This window comes from Podarcis pityusensis (genome assembly GCF_964106645.2).
Source record: "Podarcis pityusensis genome assembly, chromosome: 8".
Classification (NCBI taxonomy): domain Eukaryota; kingdom Metazoa; phylum Chordata; class Lepidosauria; order Squamata; family Lacertidae; genus Podarcis; species Podarcis pityusensis.
In genome coordinates this window covers 48,543,000-48,564,488 of record NC_138033.1, presented here as the reverse complement: position 1 = coordinate 48,564,488, position 21,489 = coordinate 48,543,000, and the positions used below count along the sequence as shown (strand labels likewise).

Genomic DNA, 21,489 nt, shown 5'->3' with positions numbered 1-21,489 from the left:
CATGTTGCTACATTTCCCAAGCTTGAATGGGCAGTTTCTTTGGAAAGCCAACTAAATTAATAAAAGGCCAAATGAAAGTGTATTGAGTCTAGTTTTGTTTGACCTTGCCTGCGTTTCAGTTGATGAGTAATATTTTCCACACCGGCAGTTCTAACCACATTAAAGCAAGCAGTCAAAGGCCCAGATACAAGAGAACGATGCTACTTTCTTCTCCTCAATCTCAATATCCACCCCAACTTGGGTGGCTTTAAAAGAGAATTAGGCACATTCATGGAGGGCGCGGCTATCGACGCCTACGAGCCACGACGACTAGGCTCCCTATCCGTAGCCGGAGCCAGCGATGTTTCTGAACACCAGTTGCTGGAGACCACAAGATGGGAGAGCGCTCTGGTGCCCGGGTCCCGCTTGCGAGAGCTTGGATGCGGGGCCAGATGGCCGGATCCAAGAGGCTCTTCCTTCGCTCTTAATTCCAGCTGGAATCGAGGACCTGCGCACACGCAGCCCGAGGCGAAGGCTTTGCTCTGCAGCCGCGACTTATGATGCACGCTCCTGCTGCCATCAAATATAACGACCGCGCAGGCAAGCGAGGCATGCGCAGAGCCGTCCGGCTCGTCGGAGCCGTCCTCTCGGGCAGCGGCGCGCACACGTCACGAAGAAGCGCCTCTGCTTTCTTTCGGGTCCTCCAAGTGGCTTCCGGTCCGTCGGCTTCTCTTGCCCGGGGTGCTACGGTTCTATTATGTCGCGACGGGCCTTGAGGAGGCTGAGGGGGGAGTCGCGGGGGCAGTCGCCTCTGGGAGGCCTCGATGTGGGAGGCGGCGGCGAGGAGGAGGAGGAGGAAGAGGACGGAGGAGGTGGAGGAGGCGGCGAGGTGCCGTCGTTGTCGGGGGCTGGAGGCAGCAGGAGGCGGCCCCGGCAGGAGCCGGCGGGTCGGGTCACCAACCTCTTCGAGCTGGTGAGGGTCGGGTCTGCTGAGCTGCCGCCAGTGTGGCCCTGAAGCGGGAGGAGGCTTGCCATAATGGCTCAGGAAGAAGGAGAAGAAGAGGCAAAGGCCCGCCGCCCGCTTCAGCTTCCGCTGCTTTCCCGTAGTAGCCTGGCAGATGTTTCCAAGAAGCTCAGAAGCAGCAGGGCGTGATGGCAGGCAGCAGGCTTTTTATTTATCCTCCACGGTTGGAGGCAGGTTATGCTTCTGAATGCCAGCTGAGAGAGTTGCTGTTGAGCTCAGATCCTACTTGCATGCTTCCCTTGGGCCTCTGGATGACCATCGTGAAAAGAGAAATGTTGGACTAGATGGCCCTTTGGCCTGATTTAGCAGTTAGGCACTTCTTATGTTCTCCCTACCCCAGCAAATGGTATTCAGTTGAATACCCTCGCAGTATGTGGAGGTTCCACTGTTAGCTGTCATAAAGGTAAAGGGACCCCTGACCATTAGGTCCAGTCGTGGCCGACTCTGGGGTTGCGGCGCTCATCTCGCTTTATTGGCCAAGGGAGCCGGCGTACAGCTTCCAGGTCATGTGGCCAGCATAACTAAGTCACTTCTGGCGAACCAGAGCAGCGCACGGAAACGCCGTTTACATTCCCGCCAGAGCAGTACCTATTTATCTACTTGCACTTTGATGTGCTTTCGAACTGCTAGGTTGGCAGGAGCAGGGACCGAGCAACGGGAGCTCACCCCGTCGCGGGGATTCGAACCGCCGACCTTCTGATCAGCAAGCCCTAGGCTCTGTGGTTTAACTCACAGCGCCACCCGCATCCCTAGCTGTCATAGCAAATCAGAATTTCCTGACTGATCAGCCCTAAGGTCATGTAGTCCAGCATCCTGTTCCCCATAGTGACCAAGCAAATGCTTTTGGGAAGTTTAGAAGTAGGACCTGAAGGCAACAGTCCCCCTCCCCCCTCCCCATGACTTTGGGGAGGCTCTATGTGCCATGAAGTTGTCTAATGTGCCAATGAAGTTGCTTTCTTAAAGCAAGCTGAGCTATTGGCACATATTGTGTGGTGACATGAAGTTAATTCCTCCATTGCATGAAATGCACTTTCCTTTGACTGCTGCTAGTCAGCTTTGTTTCCTGGCCCTGCATTCTAATATTATAAGGGAGAGAGAAAGAAATGGGCCCATTTAATCTCTTCTCTTCTCCTTCCCCCCGTTTTATAAACTTGGAAAGCCATCATATATAGAATCAGGACATTGGTCTGTCTAGCCCAGTAATATCTACTCTGAGTGACAGTGGCTCTCTGAAGCATCAAACCAGAGGGCTTTCCTAGCCCTGCTTTCTAAAGTGTGTTTTACAAGAAATTGAACTTGTGGTTTTCTCCATCAAAGCATGACTTATCATATAAAAGGGAAACACCACAGCCTGGTGATAAGTGAAAGAATTAATACCTCTGCATTATTCTGCTATTCTGCAAAATGAAACAAACATAACCTGTACTTTTATTTCACTGAATGATTAGGGAATGTGTCCTATTTGTTCAACTCGACTAATTTTTACTTGCACAGATAACCAATGAAGAAGCAGAGGATGATGTAGCATCTAAAGAGGACAAAGATGATTCCAGGCTGCAGGAGGAGGGTGACACAGGGAACAAAGAAGGTCTCAAGACTGACAGGTGGAGAGAAGGAGACGAGACAGAGCAACCGGACCAGATGGCAAGTACCCTGTAGGCAGCTGGGACAGTAACACACATAACTGTGCAAAAGAGTAGTGAGTGTCCCAGATGTATCCCTGGAAAAGGCAGGGTGCTCTTTCCTTGGGGGAAACCCTTATACATATAATGTGAGGCTGTCTAGATTCTGCTTCCTGGACAGGAAGACTGCTGTGACATAAACTCCTGACAAACTTTACTTTCAGGAGTCAGATGTGCTGCAGCTACATGATTGCATCTAATTCCTAAGATAGCCACTATGCAAATGTGTCCTGTGTGTTAGAATGTGTGAATCAAGAGATGATTTATTTAAAAAGAAATGCTGAAGTAATGCTGAAGTTTTTCTCAGGACTAGATCCCTTAGTTATGTTTCTGCTTCTGATTTGATGCTGCAATACATATATCTTAATTGTACCATTCACTTTTATTTTTAAAAGCCTATTTCAAATAACAAATCACGAAAGAAAAAGAAGAAAAGAAAGAATAAGAAGAATGCATCTGGCGAGTCTCTGGTAAATATGAACTAGGTTTGTGGGTTTAGCACCCAGAGGGGGGTGCCAAGTGAAGCTGGCTAATGCATATAGGAAGGATAAGACAGGGCTGGATGAATCCCACCCTCCTGGCCCCCTTGGGATTTGAAATATTTATATACCCTTGTGTAGGATTGGCTCTTTAAAATGTGGTGGGAACGTAATTCCAGCCCCAGTGAAAGCTGACCAGCTAGATGTAGTGAACAGAGACTAGATGTCATGACAGATACACAGCCACACCATATTAGTAGAAGAGGGTGAAGAAATTTGTGCTAGGACAAGTTAAAGCAGTATGTTTGGGTATGTGGAAGACATTATAGACAGCTCCTTTATCAGGGGCTGAATCTCAGAATATTGCAGCTTTCCTTGTAAACTTTCATGTTTCTTAACAGTGCCCTGGAGATGAGGACGATGCAGAAGACATTGAAAGCATCCTTGTGAGGATTGAGAACTCCAATGGGCCACCTTGCCAGAGCCAGAGCACAGTTATCACGGACCATCGGCCTTTGCTCTACATAGAGCACAGGTAAGAAGCCAAGTCTTATGAAGGCGTTTTCCTAACCTAGGGACACTTGGGACTGGGAGCAAGTTGAGCAAGTGAAGTCTGTGGCTTGTGGAATGTTTGTGGGAGGAACCAAAATTCCTGCACAAAAGTACTTTTGCTTTAGAACGGAGGTGGCTAAGCTGCAGCCTTCCATATGTTGCTGGCCTACTGCTCTCAGCATCCCTGACCATTGGCCATGCTCAATGGTCACAGGTTTCCTCCTCTGCTTTAGAGAGTGCTGTTAGAGCTTTTGTTTCTTCCTTTTCTCCATTTGTTTTGCATTTAGGCACCCTTCACAGAAGTCTTTTATCTTCCGAATAAAGTCCCTGTTTTATATTGTCACATCAACATGTATTCTGTGTGCTGTGGAGGTTTTGATATCTGGAGTTTCTGGAGCTTGCTCTTTATTTGCCAACAAAGTACCTTCCAGCATGCAGACTGTATGTCTTCCCCAAAGATGAATGGGGAAAACAATCAGGGTCAGTGAGCAACTCGTGTCTGGGAGATGAGGCATGTTTTGCCACCTACCTTAGATTTTCCCAGTTGCTGCTTTGTAAACTATTAAAGAGATTGGAGAAGGACCTGGTTGCTGCTGTGGGGAGTAGGAGTCCGTGTGAGATGGCAGCATATTATAGCCAAGGTAGTACCCTTCAGATGTTGTGGACTGCAGCTCCCAGCATCTCGATGAGTATTGGCCATACTATCTGGGGCTGATGGGAGCTGTGGTCTGCAGCATTTGGAGGGCACTGTATTGCATATTCTTGACTTAACGGCGTGTCCTCCAGCCATACCGACCAGCACTTCTTGCACCTCCTGTGCTGCTGCTACAACGGTGTCTCCAAATCCTTGGCCTGTCAAGTTACACCTGGGAAGGGAGAGCTGAAGCAGCTCAGTAGATGTTCCGTGTGTGTGTGTGTGTGTTTGTCCCTCCCAGAAAATAAGGCATGCCTCACAGGAAGCTCAATGCAAATACAATGAATTGTTGTCTTTTAAAATCATACATGTGTGGTTTATCCTCAAAAAGTGGTAGCGGTTGTGGTAGGCAATAATTGAACAATGGAGCTTGAGCATCTCTTCTTCACCTTCTCTGGTGGCTAAATTGTCTTGCCTCTTCCTATTTCAGCTTTTGCTTCTCCCCAGACTCCATGCACTTCTCAATAGTCCCCCCCACTAGTCTTTGGTAAAACTTCTCAAAAGTCTGTGGCAAAACTGAACTTTTAAAAAAACAAACAAACAAACATACTTTTATTAAGGATTTTTTGGTTTACAAAAGTTATGTGCAATGTCTCTTTTTTCCAGTTACATTTTCTACATATCAGTTTCATTTGTTGAGACATTAGTGTAACATTAGGAAGAAAAAGGGGGAAGAGGTGGAGGGGGGGCATGGTGAGTGGGGGTGGGATCGGGTGGCAATGCTTCTATTCTACTTAGTGTAATTAAAAGCTGAACTTCTGAAGTAGCATGCGTTATGTAGAAGGGCAGATCAAATTACAAGCTTCCCTCAGTTTATTGTTACTGCAGCATTTTACATGAATGACGCACCATTTTCACTCTGACCATTGAAATGTCTGCCTTAAGCCCTCCTTTCACTTGGGGGGGCGGGGGTAGTGGACCTGCCTGCGTATTTCAAACCTTTCTCCTCAACAGGGGTCAGAAATATATTTGAATCAAAACAGAGGGTTGCATTCTGAGAGATCAGAATTCTGCACTGTATTTCAGAGAGTGCAACTGAATTCCAGCCCTGTTTACAGTTGCTTGTAGGATTGCTGGCAGTTTAGTGGTGTGTTAGATGTCTTGCACTTTTTGATCAAGAGAGGGCAGTATTGGCACTTTCTGTTTCGAAGCTATTTTGTAGCAATACTGAAAGGACAAGGAGTGGTGAGATGAAAATACAGTATTAAGCTGCCCTTCTTCTTGCTGTGTTTGTTTACTGTGGTTCTTATTGCTTCTGCCCTTTTAAATATAGCCTCTGCTTCTCCAGTAATAGAGATAAGTGAAACACTCAGAAGAGGTATGGAAAGAAATGTAAGGCTAGGTAGGGTGTTTCAGCAAAGGAGTTGCTGAATATACCTTTTGGGAAGGGCCTCTGCCATGTCTCCCTTCCTGTAAGCTTTAATCTGTCTCCCAGAACATCTTCATCAGGGATAGGAGAATTTGTGGCCCTCCAGATGTTGCTGAACTCCAACTTCCATCATCCATGACCCTTGGCCAGCAATCTGGAGAGCCATGGGTTTCCTGTCCCTGACTTATGCCTAAGCAAATTGAAACAAATTGGTGTTTGTCACCCGACTGCCTCTGGCTCCATCTCTGCTCCTTCTCTTGTTGCATAAGAAGAGCCCTCTTGGAACAGGCCAAAGGTCTGTCTGGTTCTCAAAGTGGCGAATCAGATGCCCAGGGGAAGCCCAGAAGCAGGACCTGAGCACAACAGTGCTTTCCCCACCTGCTGCTGAATTTTAGATTGTAAGCTTCTCAGGGCACAGACCTGTTTCTTGTTCTTTGTATATAATTAATAGAAATAATTAATATAAATAAATAGGTGGATTTGTATTACAATTTTTCCCAGAAACTTGAATCCAGAAACAGAGCTGAAGAGATATTTTGGGGCCCGAGCAGTTCTTGGTGATCAGAGGTAAGTTCAAACTCTAGAAGTGTGAAGCATGTGCTTAGTTAGGTCCTGTGGGAGACTAAAGCATCTGCCAGTTGTCCTATAAAAACATACTTTTTGCTTAAGTCTCTTAGGTTGAGGAACTCTGAATGCCTCTTGCTTAACACTCCACTTTTAGACTGTCTCTGAAACAAGGGATGTTGTGGAGATCTCAGACAACACAGAGTGCTGAAGACGAGGGAAATGGGTCATCAGCACAATAGCTTCAGTGTTTCCTTAGAGATAGTGTCAGTTTTTAATCCTTTGTGCTAATCTAAACAATCTCTTTAAAGCCCAGCCTACAAGTGTGAGGTGCCTGGATGCGGACAAGTACTTGTAGGTCATTCGGATGTGGTAGGAAAGAGGACATGTTGGTGACTTTGAACCATGATTATGCTGCTGTTCCAAGTGCAGGAAGCAGCCTATAATTTCTTCAGGAGGGCAGGGAGCCAACACAGATATCTGAAGGTTCAGGAGGCATGGTCCCAGTTCTGGTAGGCACAAGCCAGTAGTGTGCTGCTGTCCTAAATACCTGTCCTGTTGAGCTTCTTTTCCCTCACCGCCTTGCCATTCCCCAAGTATCAATTAATCAGCTGAATTTACTGAGGCGCTACATATGACTCTCTGGTTTATTTACAAAGAGCGCATGAGCAGCTTGCAGCGTCGGAGTTAAACAAGTTTCCTCTCTGCGTGGGAGATCTTGTGGGTGTTTGCTTCGTTTTGGTGCATTTTGTAATTTTTTGTGCCGTGCTAGTAGTTGGTGCTTATAGGGCTGTTGCTTCAGCAAGATAGCGGCAATTACTGGCAGAGCACAGCAAAGTGTAGAGCAGCCTTCACTAACCTGGTGCCCTGGCTTGGACTACAGTTCCCATCAGCCCCAATCAGCAAACTTGTACTGACTGGGGCTGATGGGGGTTGTGGGAGACAACAGGTGGGGAAAGGCTGAAACAGAGAGAAATCTGCTAATGAAAAAGATGGCTTTCTAATTAGGTGGGAAGGAGATGATATCTGACCTTCCTAATTCTGAGAGACCAGATTGCATTTTTTTTCTTCTCATGTTATTTGTATATCACAAAAATAGCATAAAAAATTAGCAGTAATATCTATAAGGTATGGTTCATTATTAGTGGCCAGTACCAGATTATATTTATCATACACAAGGAGGTAACCACAGGAGGAAGCCAGGGTAGGTCAGTCACATGACAGAGTCCTTTCATGGTAAAAGAATGCTCCAAATGTAGCCATCAGCTATGTGGACTAGAAGACCAATCTGGAAATTAGATAAGGGCTCAGGTAAATAAATGCCCCTTAAGACAGGGCTCATTGGAAATCTGGATAGGAGATGAAATGCTGAGCCATCATATGGAGCAGATTGAAAATTGCATTTTTTGTTCTGTTTTTAATGTTTTATTGTGGGGGGATTACTGTGTGTATTTTTATTGTTTTATTGGAATGTGGCCACCCTGAGATTGTTTGCATTAAAGAATGGAATATAAATTTTATAAATAAAATAAATATCTAAAGTAATTTTCATCAGTTTGTTCAGCTAAAATAACATTGTATTTTAATATTTTGTTGGAAGCCACCCAGAGTGGCTGGGGAAACCCATCCAGATGGGCGGGGTATAAATAATAATAAATAATAATTATTATTGTTATTATTTTATTTTGCCTGAGTGTTTCTGCTTGTTTGTGTATGTGTCTCTCTCTGTGTGTCACTGTGGTAAACCTTGTGGTATTCATTGGTCTTGCATTCAGTCTGCAAGTTCTATTTCTTCTGCAGGCCACGGCAGAGGCAGCGCCAGTATGTCCGCAGCACGTGGCTGACAGTGCCTAAGAACACTTGGCCACGCCATAGCAAAACAGGTGAGAGGCTTTCCCCACTTCCCTCAGGTGCTCTGTGCACTCCCACTGGCTTTACACCTGCGTTGGAAACACATGCCTGGTTGCTGATTACATCTTCATAGCTGTTACTTTAGTGCAATCTTCCCCTTCCACTTAGTTTCCTCCAGATGTTTTGGACTAGAACTCCCATCATTCCCAGCCAATTTGGGGCAGGCTGCTTTATTTTGTGTGTGAGGAAGTACATCTTCACATGCCAAGTAGCAGGACCGCATGTGCTGAGCTGACATGTAGGAGCAGTGTTTGTATGTCACTCCACCCACCTTTCTCTTTATGTGACCAAAAGGAGGCCTCTTCTTCTGTGCCTGGAATCATTGCGCAGTCCAGCTTTCTGGAAGATGTCGGAAAGGAAAATTTATCTCCTTACCCAAGTATCTATAACCCTGACTGCCCACGCTTCTTTGCCTGTGTGCTTGCTTGGAGCCTCAATTTGTTTTTAAGCCTGGAGAAAGCAAGAATCCTTGCTTTGGCGCAAGAGCAGGAAACCTTTGACCTTCCAGGTGTTGCTGAACTACCACTCCCATCAGCCCCAGCAAGCATGGCCAGTAGCCAGGAATGATGGGAGTTGTGGTTCAGCAACATCTAGAGCAGCCTTCCTAAACCTTGGGTTCTTAGATGTTGTTGGACTCCAACTCCCCCTAGCTAGTGGGAGCAGTGGTCAGTGATGATGAGAGTTGAAGTCCAACAACATTTGGGGACCCAAGGTTGAGAAAGGCTGATCTAAAGGTTTCCCACACTTGCTTTAGGGAGTCAACTAACAGAACTAGTTGTTGGGTTGGGCATGTTCCCTTAGGCACTGTAAATATATTGCATTGTGCATTAACAGCCCTTTTTCTCTCCCCTTCCCATCCCCAATTCTGCCTAGGCATATCCATGGCGCTGCTAGAAACAAAGCGAGGGGTACAACACTTTGCATTTGAGCACCATCGAGAATACCAGCAGGTGCAGTTCAAGTTCTTGGATGCTGTGGAGTCCATGGATCCAAACAATCTGGTGGTAGGTTCTCAATCGGACAAGGCCCTGCTGCGATATCAGAACCCACCTGTAAGAATGGCAGCCATTTTTGCTGTTGCCAGTACCTGGTCTCTGAACATCCAGCAGTCTGCCAACCTGTATTGTATCAGGCGATCACGTGTTGAACGTTTTACAAGAAGGACCCTCCTGTGTCAGAGCAATGGTCCAGGTAGCTCAGCATTCCATCTGTGGAATTGCTCTGACCCAAGGCTGGCAGTGGCCACTGTAGGAGGTTCACAAGCAGGGAATGTATACTGTGATGTCCTTACACTCTAGTGGTCAGAGGTGGACAGCTGGAAAAAGTGGTTGCGGCCAGCATGGGCAAGAAGTGCCATGTCTTGGGGCCAAATGAGATGTTTCTTTGCTCACGTAGTTTGCCATGGTTTGCAGGGGCAGGGAGCCAAGTCAGATTGTATCCCTTTGCCCCATAGCCACAGTCATGATCATAATTTCTCATCTCCATGCACAACCTGATGGGGAGCTTCCTTTGGTATTCCCCATCAGCAAACAGAATAATTGAATTGTAGGCATGGGTGGGTGAGCGATTCTGGTTGTGAATGTGACAGGGGGAAATGGTTAAGAAGGCTCCTTCCCCTTCTGTTTTTAAACTCAAACACAGCAGAAAACAAACTGCATGACAAATGTCTTGTCTAGTTTGGTCTTCGGAGTACAGGACAATGAGTTTGTTATTACATGGAGATATATGACAAAAGATGGCAAACCCTGCTGCATTCTGGGCTCTAGTCCTTCACAGTACATAGCATAGTCACAGATCCTGCATCCTTTTGCTGTTTGTAAGATTTGGACTGAAGGGTTCAGTGACTAAAGAGACCCTTGATGGTGGTGGGTTTCTAAAGCATTATCTGCTGCCACGTTTTGGTGTCTTGGAAGATTTTGCTACTAGTGACTGGTGTTTTCACCTACCATATTTTTCGCTCTATAACACGCACGTAGTTTTTAGAGGAGGAAAACAAGAAAAAAATATTCTAAACGAAACAGTGGATGTATGATTTTTGTGGTTCATGCTGTGGCCACAGACGTGATCTGACGGTGAGTTTGGGGTAGCCCAATGCAAAAATCCTGAGGATCCATGTGGATCCATGCTTTGTAACCACGTTTTTGCGCCATTGCAGCCCCATGAAACAGTGGGTGCGTGTGTGTTTTTTGGTGCAGGCTGTAGCCATGGATATGCTATGTGATCTGATGGTGAACTTGGGGTGACCCAGTGCAAAAATCCTGAGGATCCATGTGGATCCGTGCTTTGTAACCACGTTTTAAGTGGGGAGGGAAGGAAAAGCATTCAAGGGACAAGGAGCACGCGTGGGGTGTGTGGAGAAGGATGCTGCTAATAATGCAGGAGAGGGGTTTAAGGGGAGAAGGAACACGTGTGGGGTGTGTGGAGAAGGATGCGGCTATTAATGCAGGCGAGGAGTCTATGGGGAGAAGGAACACGCATGGGGTGTGTGGAGAAGGATGCTGCTAATGATGCAGGAGAGGGGTTTAAGGGGAGAAGGAGCTCGGGTGTGTGTGTGGAAAAGGAGCTTTTCAGCGAGCTGAGTGGGGAGGGGGGAGGGAAAGAGCACTGTTGCTTTAAAGTAGCCAACCGGACAGCAGCCACTTAGAGCAGTGTAAGCAGCTCCTTTCCTCTCCCGCTTTGCTCCTTCTCTCCCTCTTTGCTGCTTTACGCAGCTAATGGCAAATCCCCTGCAACCCAAGTCCTGCTCAGCGGATCAGCTGAGACGCTGGGAGAATCGTAATTTCCCCCTCTCCCTCATCCCGTGCCCTCCTGTCCCCAGCAGCCTTTTAAAAAACTTTTTTACTGGTTTTCACTGCGCTCGTGGCTCAGAGCCCTCCTGTGCCCTGCCGTCCCTCTGCAGCCTCATTGCTCCATTTAGAGAGCGGACCTTTGCTAGCTGAGGCTGCAGCAGCTGTTGCTGGCTACAAGGCGCTTTTTCCGGCTCGCTATGGCTTCCGTCTGTCCCTCCTCCCGTGTAAGCGGCTGCTGCCCGCTTTGCTGCCATGGCTCTCCTTCCCTCCCTCCTCCTCGGCTCCTCCTGGCTGTAAAGCAAGCAAATCTAGAGCCGCGCAAAGCGGGACAGAAGCCCTGCAAGCGGCTCCCGCTTTGCTTGACTGACGGCAGCCATGGCTCCAGTCGAGTGCATTCGCTCCATAACACGCACAGGCATTTTCCCTTACTTTCTAGGAGCAAAAAAGTGTGTGTTTTGCAGCGAAAATTGCGGTAATCCTTTTTCAAAAGCAAGCTATATTGGTAGCATCACAACAGCCTGAGGCAGTGAATTCCAAAGGCTGACTCTGTATTTTGTGGGAGGGTAGCTGGAAGTTCCTCCTTTGTATCTCTCTGAAAATTCAAAAATCACTTTTGGGATTGCGATATAATTAAGTTCATTGACACTTTGGTCTGTACTCCTGGTCCTGTGGGGAATCATAGAGTTGGAACGAACACCCAAGGGTCATCTAGTCCAGCCCTCTGCAATGCAGGAATCTCAGCTAAAGCATTCATGACAGATGGTCATCCAACCCCTGCTTAAACACCTCCAGTGAAGGAGAGTCCACACCTCCCAGGGGAGTCTGCTCCACTGTCAAACAGCTCTTACTGTCAGAAAGTTCTTGCTGGTGTTTAGTCTCAGTCTGCTTTCTTGTAACTTGAAGTCATTGGTTCAGGAAGAGGCAGTCTGTTCTCTTACTCTATGGAGCAGAATTCTGATGTGGAACAAGTCTCTCCTGCAGCACAGAGGTTGCCCTGCCTGTCATAAAGGAACTTGATTTCCACATTGGGCTTGCAGCCATTGTTGTTGACCTGGATGAACTCATCCATAAAGCAAGCCCCTGGCTGAGGACGCCCCTCCTGTCTGGGACAGAAGGTGGGGGTGAGGAAAGAGAGCGCTGAGTGGATTCTAACAAGCAAGATTTGAATAGGCAGCTGTGCTATTTTTAAACTTCTTTTTCCAGATTTGAAGAAAGGAGTGCCTAATTTCTCTTGGTGCTTTAGCAGAACAGGCTCTGCTTTGAGGCTTTACTGACCATATCCTGGTGAATTAAGTTGGGCAACAACTTTGATGGTACACACAAAGCAGGCAAATCATTCTTGGCCTAATATTAGCATAATCAGGACATTGAGCTTGGAGAGCCCCCAGCCTCTCCCCCCCTTCCCCTTCCCCGATGAGGGCAAACACGGCTCTTTGAAACTTCACTGTTCTGTTTTTTAGATAGAAGACCCTTTGTCTGGGGAAGACTCACGCTTTGCACTCTCACCACTCATTGCTTGGGCATGGGATCTGTGCTTGATGGGCGTCTTTGGCTTGGGGAAAAACAGAAGGCAGCAGCTAGAAGCTGCAGCTTTGCAAATTCAGATGACACTCAGTTGTCGCAATGCAAGCTTTGGCACAGTGGGTCATGGTGAGACCAAATGTCTGCTGAGTTCAGCATTCTGTGGCCTACAAGTGGTCAGACAGATACCCCACAACTAGAGCTGGGTGGTCCTGTTATTTCCCAGCTAATTGTGATCGGGATAGGGGTGGGTTGAGGTTGCGATTAGCAGGCATCAAAGCTTATGGTGTGTGCAGCCCCTTAGGCATGGTACGACCCTGTCCTGTCCTGTCCCACCAGCATGTGCCTCCCCCACACCACACTCCAGCTACCTTTGCTTCCTTCAACTCCAAGTCAAGATGTCCTAATGTGACTCCTCAGGTCATCAACTGCCTCACAGTACAATTTCTGAAATTAGTTGTCTCGTATGCATATGGTGGTGCCTAATCAGGCTGACTGAAAACTTTGTAGTGTTTCTGGTCAGCCCCTCTGTTTTCTTGCACCATTCACAGTTGATGGGCTTGGGAGTTCATTCAAGGTGAAGTGCAGCCCATTGCAGTTTCACTTAATACACCACTTCGGAGCAATCAAAGAATTGAATGTTTCACATCTTGGAGTAATTGTTTGTTACCTAGCCTGTTATTATGTAGCCTGCTGTTTTCATGAAAAGTCATCTTCCGGATCAATAAAATACGAAGAGAAGGAAATGGCCATTTCACAGATCTCAAAATGCTTGCTTCATCTGTCTGCTTGCAGCTTTTGCTCCAGATGAACCCTTCGCATGTAGATTCACTCTTACAGCTCAGTGACGTCTGTCGGATGCAGGAGGACCAGGAGATGGCCAGAGATCTTGTCGGTAAGAAGCTGAGGGCAGCCAGAGTAGAAGCTGGGAGGGCTGTGCTGTGTTGCTTGAGCTGCTCCTGGAATTATGGTTCTCCCCAAAACGGAGGAGGGAGTCTAGAAGGATGCATGTGTTCTAAAGAGGGCCATGCCTTCCAGAATAGGGGATTGTGGGAGCCATATGTGTCACCAGCTAGTAATCCAGAGCATTGCTCTTCACCCCCTTGGGATCTACTGTTTCATAGGACACCTGGATTAGGAAGCACCTTCCACTTCCTCTTTAGAGGCAGTCTTGAAGGGAACAGGGCCTTCTCAGTTGTGGCACCTCATCTATGAAGTCCCCTTTCAGTTCATCATGTTCCCACTCTAGCCATTTCGACAACAGTAGAGTACTAATTTTAGTATTTCTAGCATTTAGTGGAATCTGGGTTTAATGCTGATTTGACAGAGAAATGGGTTAACAATATTTTAACAACAACAACAAAAACTCCAAAGATGATTGGTGTCTCCTGCCTCCAGGACAGGGGTAACCAATATAGCGTCCTCCAGATGTTATTGATCCACAACTCCCAGCATCACCAATGGTCAGAGATGGTGGAGGTTGTAGCCTACAACATCCAGGTGGCATCGTGTTAGCTACCCCTGCTCTGGTGCTACAGGAGGGAACACACACACACCAATTTCCTAGGTAGCTTGGACCAGAGTGGGATTGCTCTTGTGGCTACCTCTGCCTGACCTTTTTGCTGCCACCTAAACATGATACCCACAACAGCAAAAACCAACACTAAAACTTGCTTACTGTGTGTTATTAAATCTGTATTGCATAGTAAGTTTACATTGCATAGTGTATATATTAGATTTCTGTTCTAATACTTCAAATGCATTTGCATCACTCAGGCAGCTTGCAATAGTTCAAATCACAGTATCATTAAAAATCTACAATATTGTTATGTCGGTGCTAGAAAGGGAGGAAGGCCTGTCCACCACAGCTGAATACCAGTTGCAGAAAACCACAGAAGTGGGGATTGCACTTGTACTTGAGCCCTGCTTGCTGATTTCCCATAGGCTGGCCCTGTGAGAACAGGATGCTGGACTAGATGGGCCATCGGTCTGATCCGGCAGGCTCTTCGTAAGTTATTATGATCTTAGGCAGCATGCAAGTTGGTAGGGAGGTGGTATCCTGCACCCAAGCCATATGGGCTTAAAGTATTAAAATTTAATACCTCGCCTTGTTTTTGAAGAATATAATCTGTACATGAAATGCTACATAAGGTGACTCAGCCATGCCCCACTCTTGGTGCCTCTTTTGCAGAAAGAGCCCTCTACACCCTGGAGTGCGCCTTTCACCCAATGTTCAGCCTCACCAGCGGGACCTGCAGACTGGACTACCGGAGGCCAGAAAACAGGTAAGAGTCCCATTGACAGTGCTGAATGGGAGTTTGCTTGCTCAGTCAGGACTTCTCACTCTAAAGATAGATGACTTCTTTGCACAAGCCAGGAAAGGAGTTGAACCAGAATGTGCTGCCCTTCATGGCTGATCAAGCCTGTTTATGCCCTTTTCCATGCCCAGACTGAATTGTTGTTGTTATATTGTTAATCATTAATCTTTCCTTTTTTGCTGTGCCTCTCAGAGCCTTCTATCTGGCTCTGTTCAAGCATATGATTTTCCTAGAGAGGAGAGGTTGTCCTCGCACCGCCCTGGAGTTCTGCAAACTTATTCTGAGGTAACTATTGGTTCTTATAAGGCAGCTTTAGGCCTCTGGTCTGTCTTTTAGACTTGGTGGGAGGACTGACCAGCACACCCGTCTCCCACCTCTACTCTGAGCAGGAGTGTGTTTACATACTGAGCCCTTAATTTCTCTAAAAGTTTTTAAGGGGCCAGTTAACTCCCTTATGTAGACATGGAGAAGGGTTGATTAATTTGCTGGTTGGTCTTGAGGTAAAGGGACTTTCTCGCTGGTTGGTTTTGCAATAGACTCACATGGTTTCTAATCTCCCCACCCTTGCATTCCACTCCCATCTCCAAAGCCTTGATCCAGAGAATGACCCGCTGTGCATACTGCTGATAATTGATTTGCTGTCGCTACGAGCAAGAGAGTACGCCTTTCTGACACGCATGTTTCAGGAGTGGGAGGTGAGTTGCTAGTGGGTGGCCCTGGCAGGAAGTGTGCTGAGAACGGAAGAGTCTGGCTGAGTTGCCAGAAGGTCACCCCACCACCTGCGGAAGAATTAGGTGTGAGTCACTCTGGCCACAGCCTGTGGTGCTTCCGATTCCTCTGGAGCTGGTTGTAACTGCAGCCTGTTCATGAGCAACTCTTATAATGCAATTTACCACTAGAGTTACTGTTGACTTTCTGTGTTTGGTTTTATGGACTGTTAATGTGTTGCATTTAACTGGTAATTTTCTTTGTGGCCCCATTTAGGGTCAAAAAATGGGATACAAGTTTCTTAAAAATCAGCTCAGCTATCAACCAGATACTTACATAGCTTCTCTTCCTCTTCTCTCCCCTCCCCTTCCCGCCCCCACCTTTAGGGTCATCGGAACCTGTCTCAGCTCCCAAACTTTGCCTTCTCGGTCCCTCTGGCATATTTCTTTCTGAGCCAGCAGGAAGACCTCCCAGAGTCGGAGATCAACCAAGCCCACGAAAGAGCTGCCAGCCTCATTCGGCAGTCACTGGTCATGTTCCCGAATGGTGAGTCTGTCTGTGTAAAATGTTCAAAGATGGGTATACAGAAGGCCGCAGCTGTGAATAAAGCCCTTCATATTCCCTCAGCAGTGGTGGCTCCGGGAGGGCAGTAATGCTAAACCTCAGAGGGGGGTTGGGTTGCTTTAATCAAGATTTCCCGTGACTGGTCGTCTCCTCTTTGTCCACGCTTTCCCTTCAAGACACTGTCACGCTTTAGCCAGGAGCAGCACATGGGTCCTGCCTTTCATCATGCTGTGCCTGCCTCGTCCCTGGGAGGGGCCTGCCCAGTTTCCCCTTCCAGCCCCAGGCTCCAAAGGGATATAAGGTCTGCCAAGACAGCCTTGCATGGCTGAGCAGTGAATGTCTTCTGCTCCAAACAAAGGGAGTCCAGTTTGGGCTGCTGACCCATGATAAGGCACACCCTTTCTGCTCCTCCACAGCGACTTCAAACTAAACCCCTTAAAATAATAATTAGGGGCCAGAAAAAGTTCTGTTGTGTGGTTTTAATGGCACCTCACTCCTTGCAAGTCCATTTCATTCAGAACTTGTTTCTGTGGTGGAATAAAAAAACAAGAGGCAGAGCAATATTGTGACCCATTTTGAGTACCCGTGCAACAGCATTTGTGGCGGTTGGAGGTCTTTTCCTCTCATTTCTTTCTCTTCATGCCTCTTCCAGTTCTTATGCCTTTGTTGGATCGCTGTAGTGTGCAGCCAGATTCCACAGTAGCATCCCATGCATTCTTTGGACTGGACGCCCAGTTGAGGTAAGGAGTGTGTGAAAATGCTCTTTGCAGTCCAAGAACATGCAAGTCTTACAGGAATGGAGTGAGGCGTTTTGTGGTGTCAGCAGCTGAATCTTCTTATTGAGTACTAGCAAGATTGGAGGGAGGTTTTTCAGAATACCAAGGGAAGCATCAGAACCAGAGGATTGCATGTCAGCAACATGAGGTCAAACTGAGAATCAGATTCTGACATAGGTCTCGTGTTGTCAGTTTCTGGGGCCAATGGGAGTCAGCAGGAGAGCAGAAGCTTCTTCTAATGCTTTCAGCAAGCGTCGAGTGGTCTCTACAGCAAAGAGGCTGGGCAAGTTTCTGGTTCAAGACTGTCTGGTCTGTTGTTGCTACAGTGTTGGAGGGGCATGTCACAGTCTATGGAATGGACATAAGGATGACCTCTGCGTCTGACCCTTTCCCCCAGGACAAGGGCAGAATAAAAGTGTAATGTGTTGTGCCCTGCTAAAAGTGAAAATGCCTTATTGGGTGGCTCAGCTCCGCTATCTTCATCAGCCTTGATGCCTAGTAGTGGAACTGAGGCCTTCTGCTCTCGTTTCTCTTCCTTTGAGTTGTCCTCAGCAAGTCTACCTCTAAGGCAGCAAAGTGCTTTAAGCTGCCATGTTTAAAGGTGTCTCGTTTTCCCTCTGCAGTTCGCCCCCTGTGCTGAACCAGCTGGTTGCCCTCTATCTTGGGAGGACCCATTCCCTCTGGAAGGACCCGGCTGTCATGGCCTGGCTCGAAACAAACGTGCACGAGGTGTTGCGGATGGTGGATGCCAAGGACCCAATGTTGGAGGAGGCTGAGCAGAAGTGAGTCTCTGCACCTGCTTCAGGCTGATGGCGGGCAGAATTCATTCCCGCTCTGGCTCCAAGCATTCCCTCCCATATTCTGCTGACTCCTACACCCTGTAACCCTCCTGTTGAGAGAAGAGAGCGTTCAGCAGCCGGGGGGGGGGGGGAGAGACATAGCTGGGCAGTGGGCTGTGCTAATTTGAGGGTGGTCGGGAAAGAAACCTTTTTGAAGCTATCAAGAACTGCTAACCGGGCTGACTGAATGCAGCTACTTTTGGGGGATTCTGGCAATCTGTGAGCAGCCCTGGGTGCCAACGTGATACTGCAGAGGAGGCCTTTGCTTATGTGTGGCTGGGAAATAGAGCTCTGAGGGATGCAAAAAGCAAATTGGAGCCACTTCTCTGAAATATTTTTGGCCCTTAGGCGAAAGGCAAGGTACCAGAACGCTCCCAGGAATGTCTACCGCCATGTGATCCTCTCGGAGATAAGGGAAGCCACAGCAGCATTGCCTCCGGTGAGAGAATGGATGGGGCAGGGGCATAGCTGCACTTCACGAACCTTTTTTTTATGGGGAGCATATCCTGTCGGTATCTCTTACTTCTTCTGATTCTGCTCAATATGGTCTTTCTGGGCTACCATATCACAGTTCTTTGGGCATAAGGAGCTGGCTGGCATTGAGCTGCCAATGGCCCATCCTGCACAGTGTTGTTTGCTGGAGAGCAGAGGCTTCTCCCAGCACTGTTGCCTGATACCATTTAATGGGAATGTCTGGGACCTTCTACATGGCAAGTGTGCACTGTGCCTCTCGTCAGTATAGCAAGCTTACCAGCTCTACTGCCATTTAGGCCCCTCCCACCCAGAAGGGGCCTTGTTGCCATCCCAGGGCTGCATCTGCCACCACCTTGAGAGCAACCACATTTTTTCTTTCACAGTTCTCCCAGCTTGTACAAAGTTCCCTTCTCCTTTTGTCTCATATTTCTAGATTGTAAGCCTACAGGCAGGAACCTGTTTTTATCATTTTTTGTGTGTTTGTGTGCAGCACCTAGTGCATATTTGGCACTTTATAAGTGATCCAGTAGGGAGGGAAGCAAAGCAGGGCCACTCCATCGGCTCTGCCCAGAGATCAGCTACATAAGGTGCCTCTCCCTGAACTGTTTCCACTCAAGCTGGCCATTGTGGGAACAAATGTTTTAATTTTAAGAAGGAGTGCCTGAATTTGCTTCTCTTTTCCCTTTGGGTACATGTATTTTAGACCGTAAGCCTACTGACAAGGATTGTCTTGTTAGTTACTGCTCTTCTGTAAGCTGCTCTAGGAGCCTATTTGCTGAAAAGCAGGGTAAAAAAATGCTACAACTAAATTCAAAGACGGTGATGAGTTCTGACCTGGATTCCATTTCCCTCCCTCTCTCAAGGAAGTGACCTCCCAGCCAATAATGGGGTTTGACCCTCTGCCACCTCTGGACTCCATTGTTTCGTACACAAGGCCAGAAAGGTACCACCTGTTGCTGCTTCCTGCACACCTCCATCCAATTCAGTAGCTTGGATATTTACTTAGGTCTGTGTCAGCCTGGGGTAGACAAAAAACCCCAGGAAGGACCAGAAGTGGTCCAGTTCTCTGAATCTTTTAAACATGCATTGTGCTTACGAGTTTTTATACAGGCAGTGGAAGCTGGTCCATTAGGGCAAATGGGGCACTGCTCCACCAATCTCAGCCTTCCCTGAAGGCCCTGCTTCCCTCAGTAATCTCCCCCATTTACTTACAACCAGCCCAGCAGGTGTCACTGCCTGTCAGCTTCTTCCTCCTCAGCCTCAATGCTGCCCTTGTAGATATCAGCAAGGAGAAGGATGGGGACAAAACTAGAAAGCTAGAATTAGTTGATTCCACCTCTCACTTAACTCTGGCTCCTCTTGGTCTCCCTGCTTACTAGTCCCAATGGACACCAGTCAGCTGCCTTATTCCAGGCCAGCCTACCTGCCCATCGCGCTCATTATTGTCTTCTCTGAGTAGCAGAGGTGCTCTGGGGAATCAGGTAGAGAATGTTCTTTCCCATTGCCTCCTATTGGAGATAACAGGGATGGAACCTGGGACCTTTTGCTTGCAGAGTACATGCATTGCTCATAAGCTGTGGTCCATCTCCTCCTCAATGCATCAAAGACCCACCCACCCTTCCCCATGTCACTTTGTTCTTCCCATGCAGTGGGCCAAATATTTATTCTTTTTACATTGCCTTTTGTATCCCACCGTTCCTCCAAGCAGTTCAGATGACATAAAATCTGCCCTTTGCCCCTGTGATTGGTCGAAGTTTACCCAGTGAGTTTCATAGTTGAGTGGGGATTGGAACCAGAGTCTTAACTTAGCCCAGCACTAAGATCCATTACATCAGACTTTCTGGATAGTAGTCCAAAATTGCACGCTCCCTGGCTCATGAAGTACCATGATGTGCCCGCTCTCCTAGGAAAGAGGAAGAGGTCCATTTGTGACCAGACTTTCTCTTTTTTTTTTCAGGGCAACCCATCCAGCCAATGAAAGCACTTTATCTCTCTTCTTTCGCTCACTCTTGCCAAACTTCAACTTGCAGGTATGTTGAGTGTGAAATGACTGGCCAAGGTAAGGCAGATATGCAGGTGGCTGCGTGCTTCTGAGTACTAGGTGCTGGGAATGGCAGGAGGGGAGAGTGCTCTTGCACTTGGGTCTTGCCTGCAGGTTTCCCATAATGGGCACCAAGTTGGCAACTGTGAGAACAGGAGGCTGGACTAGATGGTCCCCCTTTTGCTTGATTCAACTCCTATCAGCCCCATCAAGTATGCTTCTACAAATGCAGTCTGCCAGGTTCTCCCCCCGAGAAGACTGGAGTGTCCAGGCCTTCCTCCCTAAGTGTATGGTATTTATAAGGAGCAGAAGCAGAAGTGGAGAATTTTCAGCAAAGAGACCGAGATGAGCTTCTTTCTAGCATTTCTTCTGAGGACCCCAAAGACTGGGCTGGTTCTCCTTCAGTGCCCAGCACCTCATCCAGTCAAGCTGCCTTGTATAACTCCTTGCCCTGTGCTGTGTTTCAGGGAGAAGTCAGAGCCGGTGGAGAGGAAGAGCCGGGTGCAGGACAGAATCTGAACCAGGGTGTGAACAGACTGATGGCAGCCATGCGGGACATGCTGGCAAATATCCAGTTCCAGGAGCCACCACGGGACGACAACCCTGAGGGGGATGGGGGAGAGTGGGACTAGTCCCTTGCACCCCAGAACTTCCTTTCCGCCCCTTCTGTAACTTCCCTTGCCACAAAATAAACAATCATAAGCCAGAGGGGTAGAGTGTCTCTGTGCCTTAAACATGCACACACCAGGAAAAAAGGGCATGGTTATCATCTTGGCACAACTGATAGGGCAGAAATGGCCCTTTGCTCTGAAAGCTGCACACAGTTGCTTTCATGAGATCCATGTTTCGCTAACATGCAACTGTCCTACCTAAGGAGAGGAGCTGCAAGCAGTAGGCTGGGGAGGCACACATGCCCCCATCTCAATTCCTTTCACTGAGAGATTTATTGTGTCAGTTGCCTTCCTTTTCTCAGTGGCTCCTGCCAGTGAAACCACATAGGCTAGAGCACCAGCCTTCAACTATTGGATCAAGACCCACTACCAGGTCATGGCCTGATCCAAGGTGGGATAGTGCAACAGCAGCAGCAACACCACCATATAACTATATGGTGAGGGGGGCGATGTGTTACCAAATGCATGTTCTGGTTAAAGACAAATCCTGGATTTGGAAAGGTTGAAGGCCATGGGGCTAGTGGATGTGTTTTA

General features: G+C 47.7%; 1 protein-coding gene across 1 annotated transcript; it reads left to right on the top strand.

Moving 5' to 3' along the window:
• The first annotated feature begins 678 nt into the window (after positions 1-678).
• On the top strand, positions 679-20,992 carry TCF25 (TCF25 ribosome quality control complex subunit). The gene is made up of 18 exons (XM_081017787.1): positions 679-952; positions 2,498-2,647; positions 3,081-3,155; positions 3,566-3,699; positions 6,281-6,346; positions 8,144-8,226; positions 9,128-9,258; positions 13,360-13,459; positions 14,756-14,849; positions 15,075-15,167; positions 15,472-15,577; positions 15,977-16,136; positions 16,807-16,894; positions 17,554-17,712; positions 18,118-18,208; positions 19,107-19,186; positions 20,201-20,273; positions 20,752-20,992. The coding sequence occupies exons 1-18, from the start codon at positions 737-739 to the stop codon at positions 20,914-20,916; spliced, it is 2,064 nt and encodes a 687-aa protein (XP_080873913.1). The 5' UTR covers positions 679-736; the 3' UTR covers positions 20,917-20,992.
• The last annotated feature ends 497 nt before the right edge of the window (positions 20,993-21,489 follow it).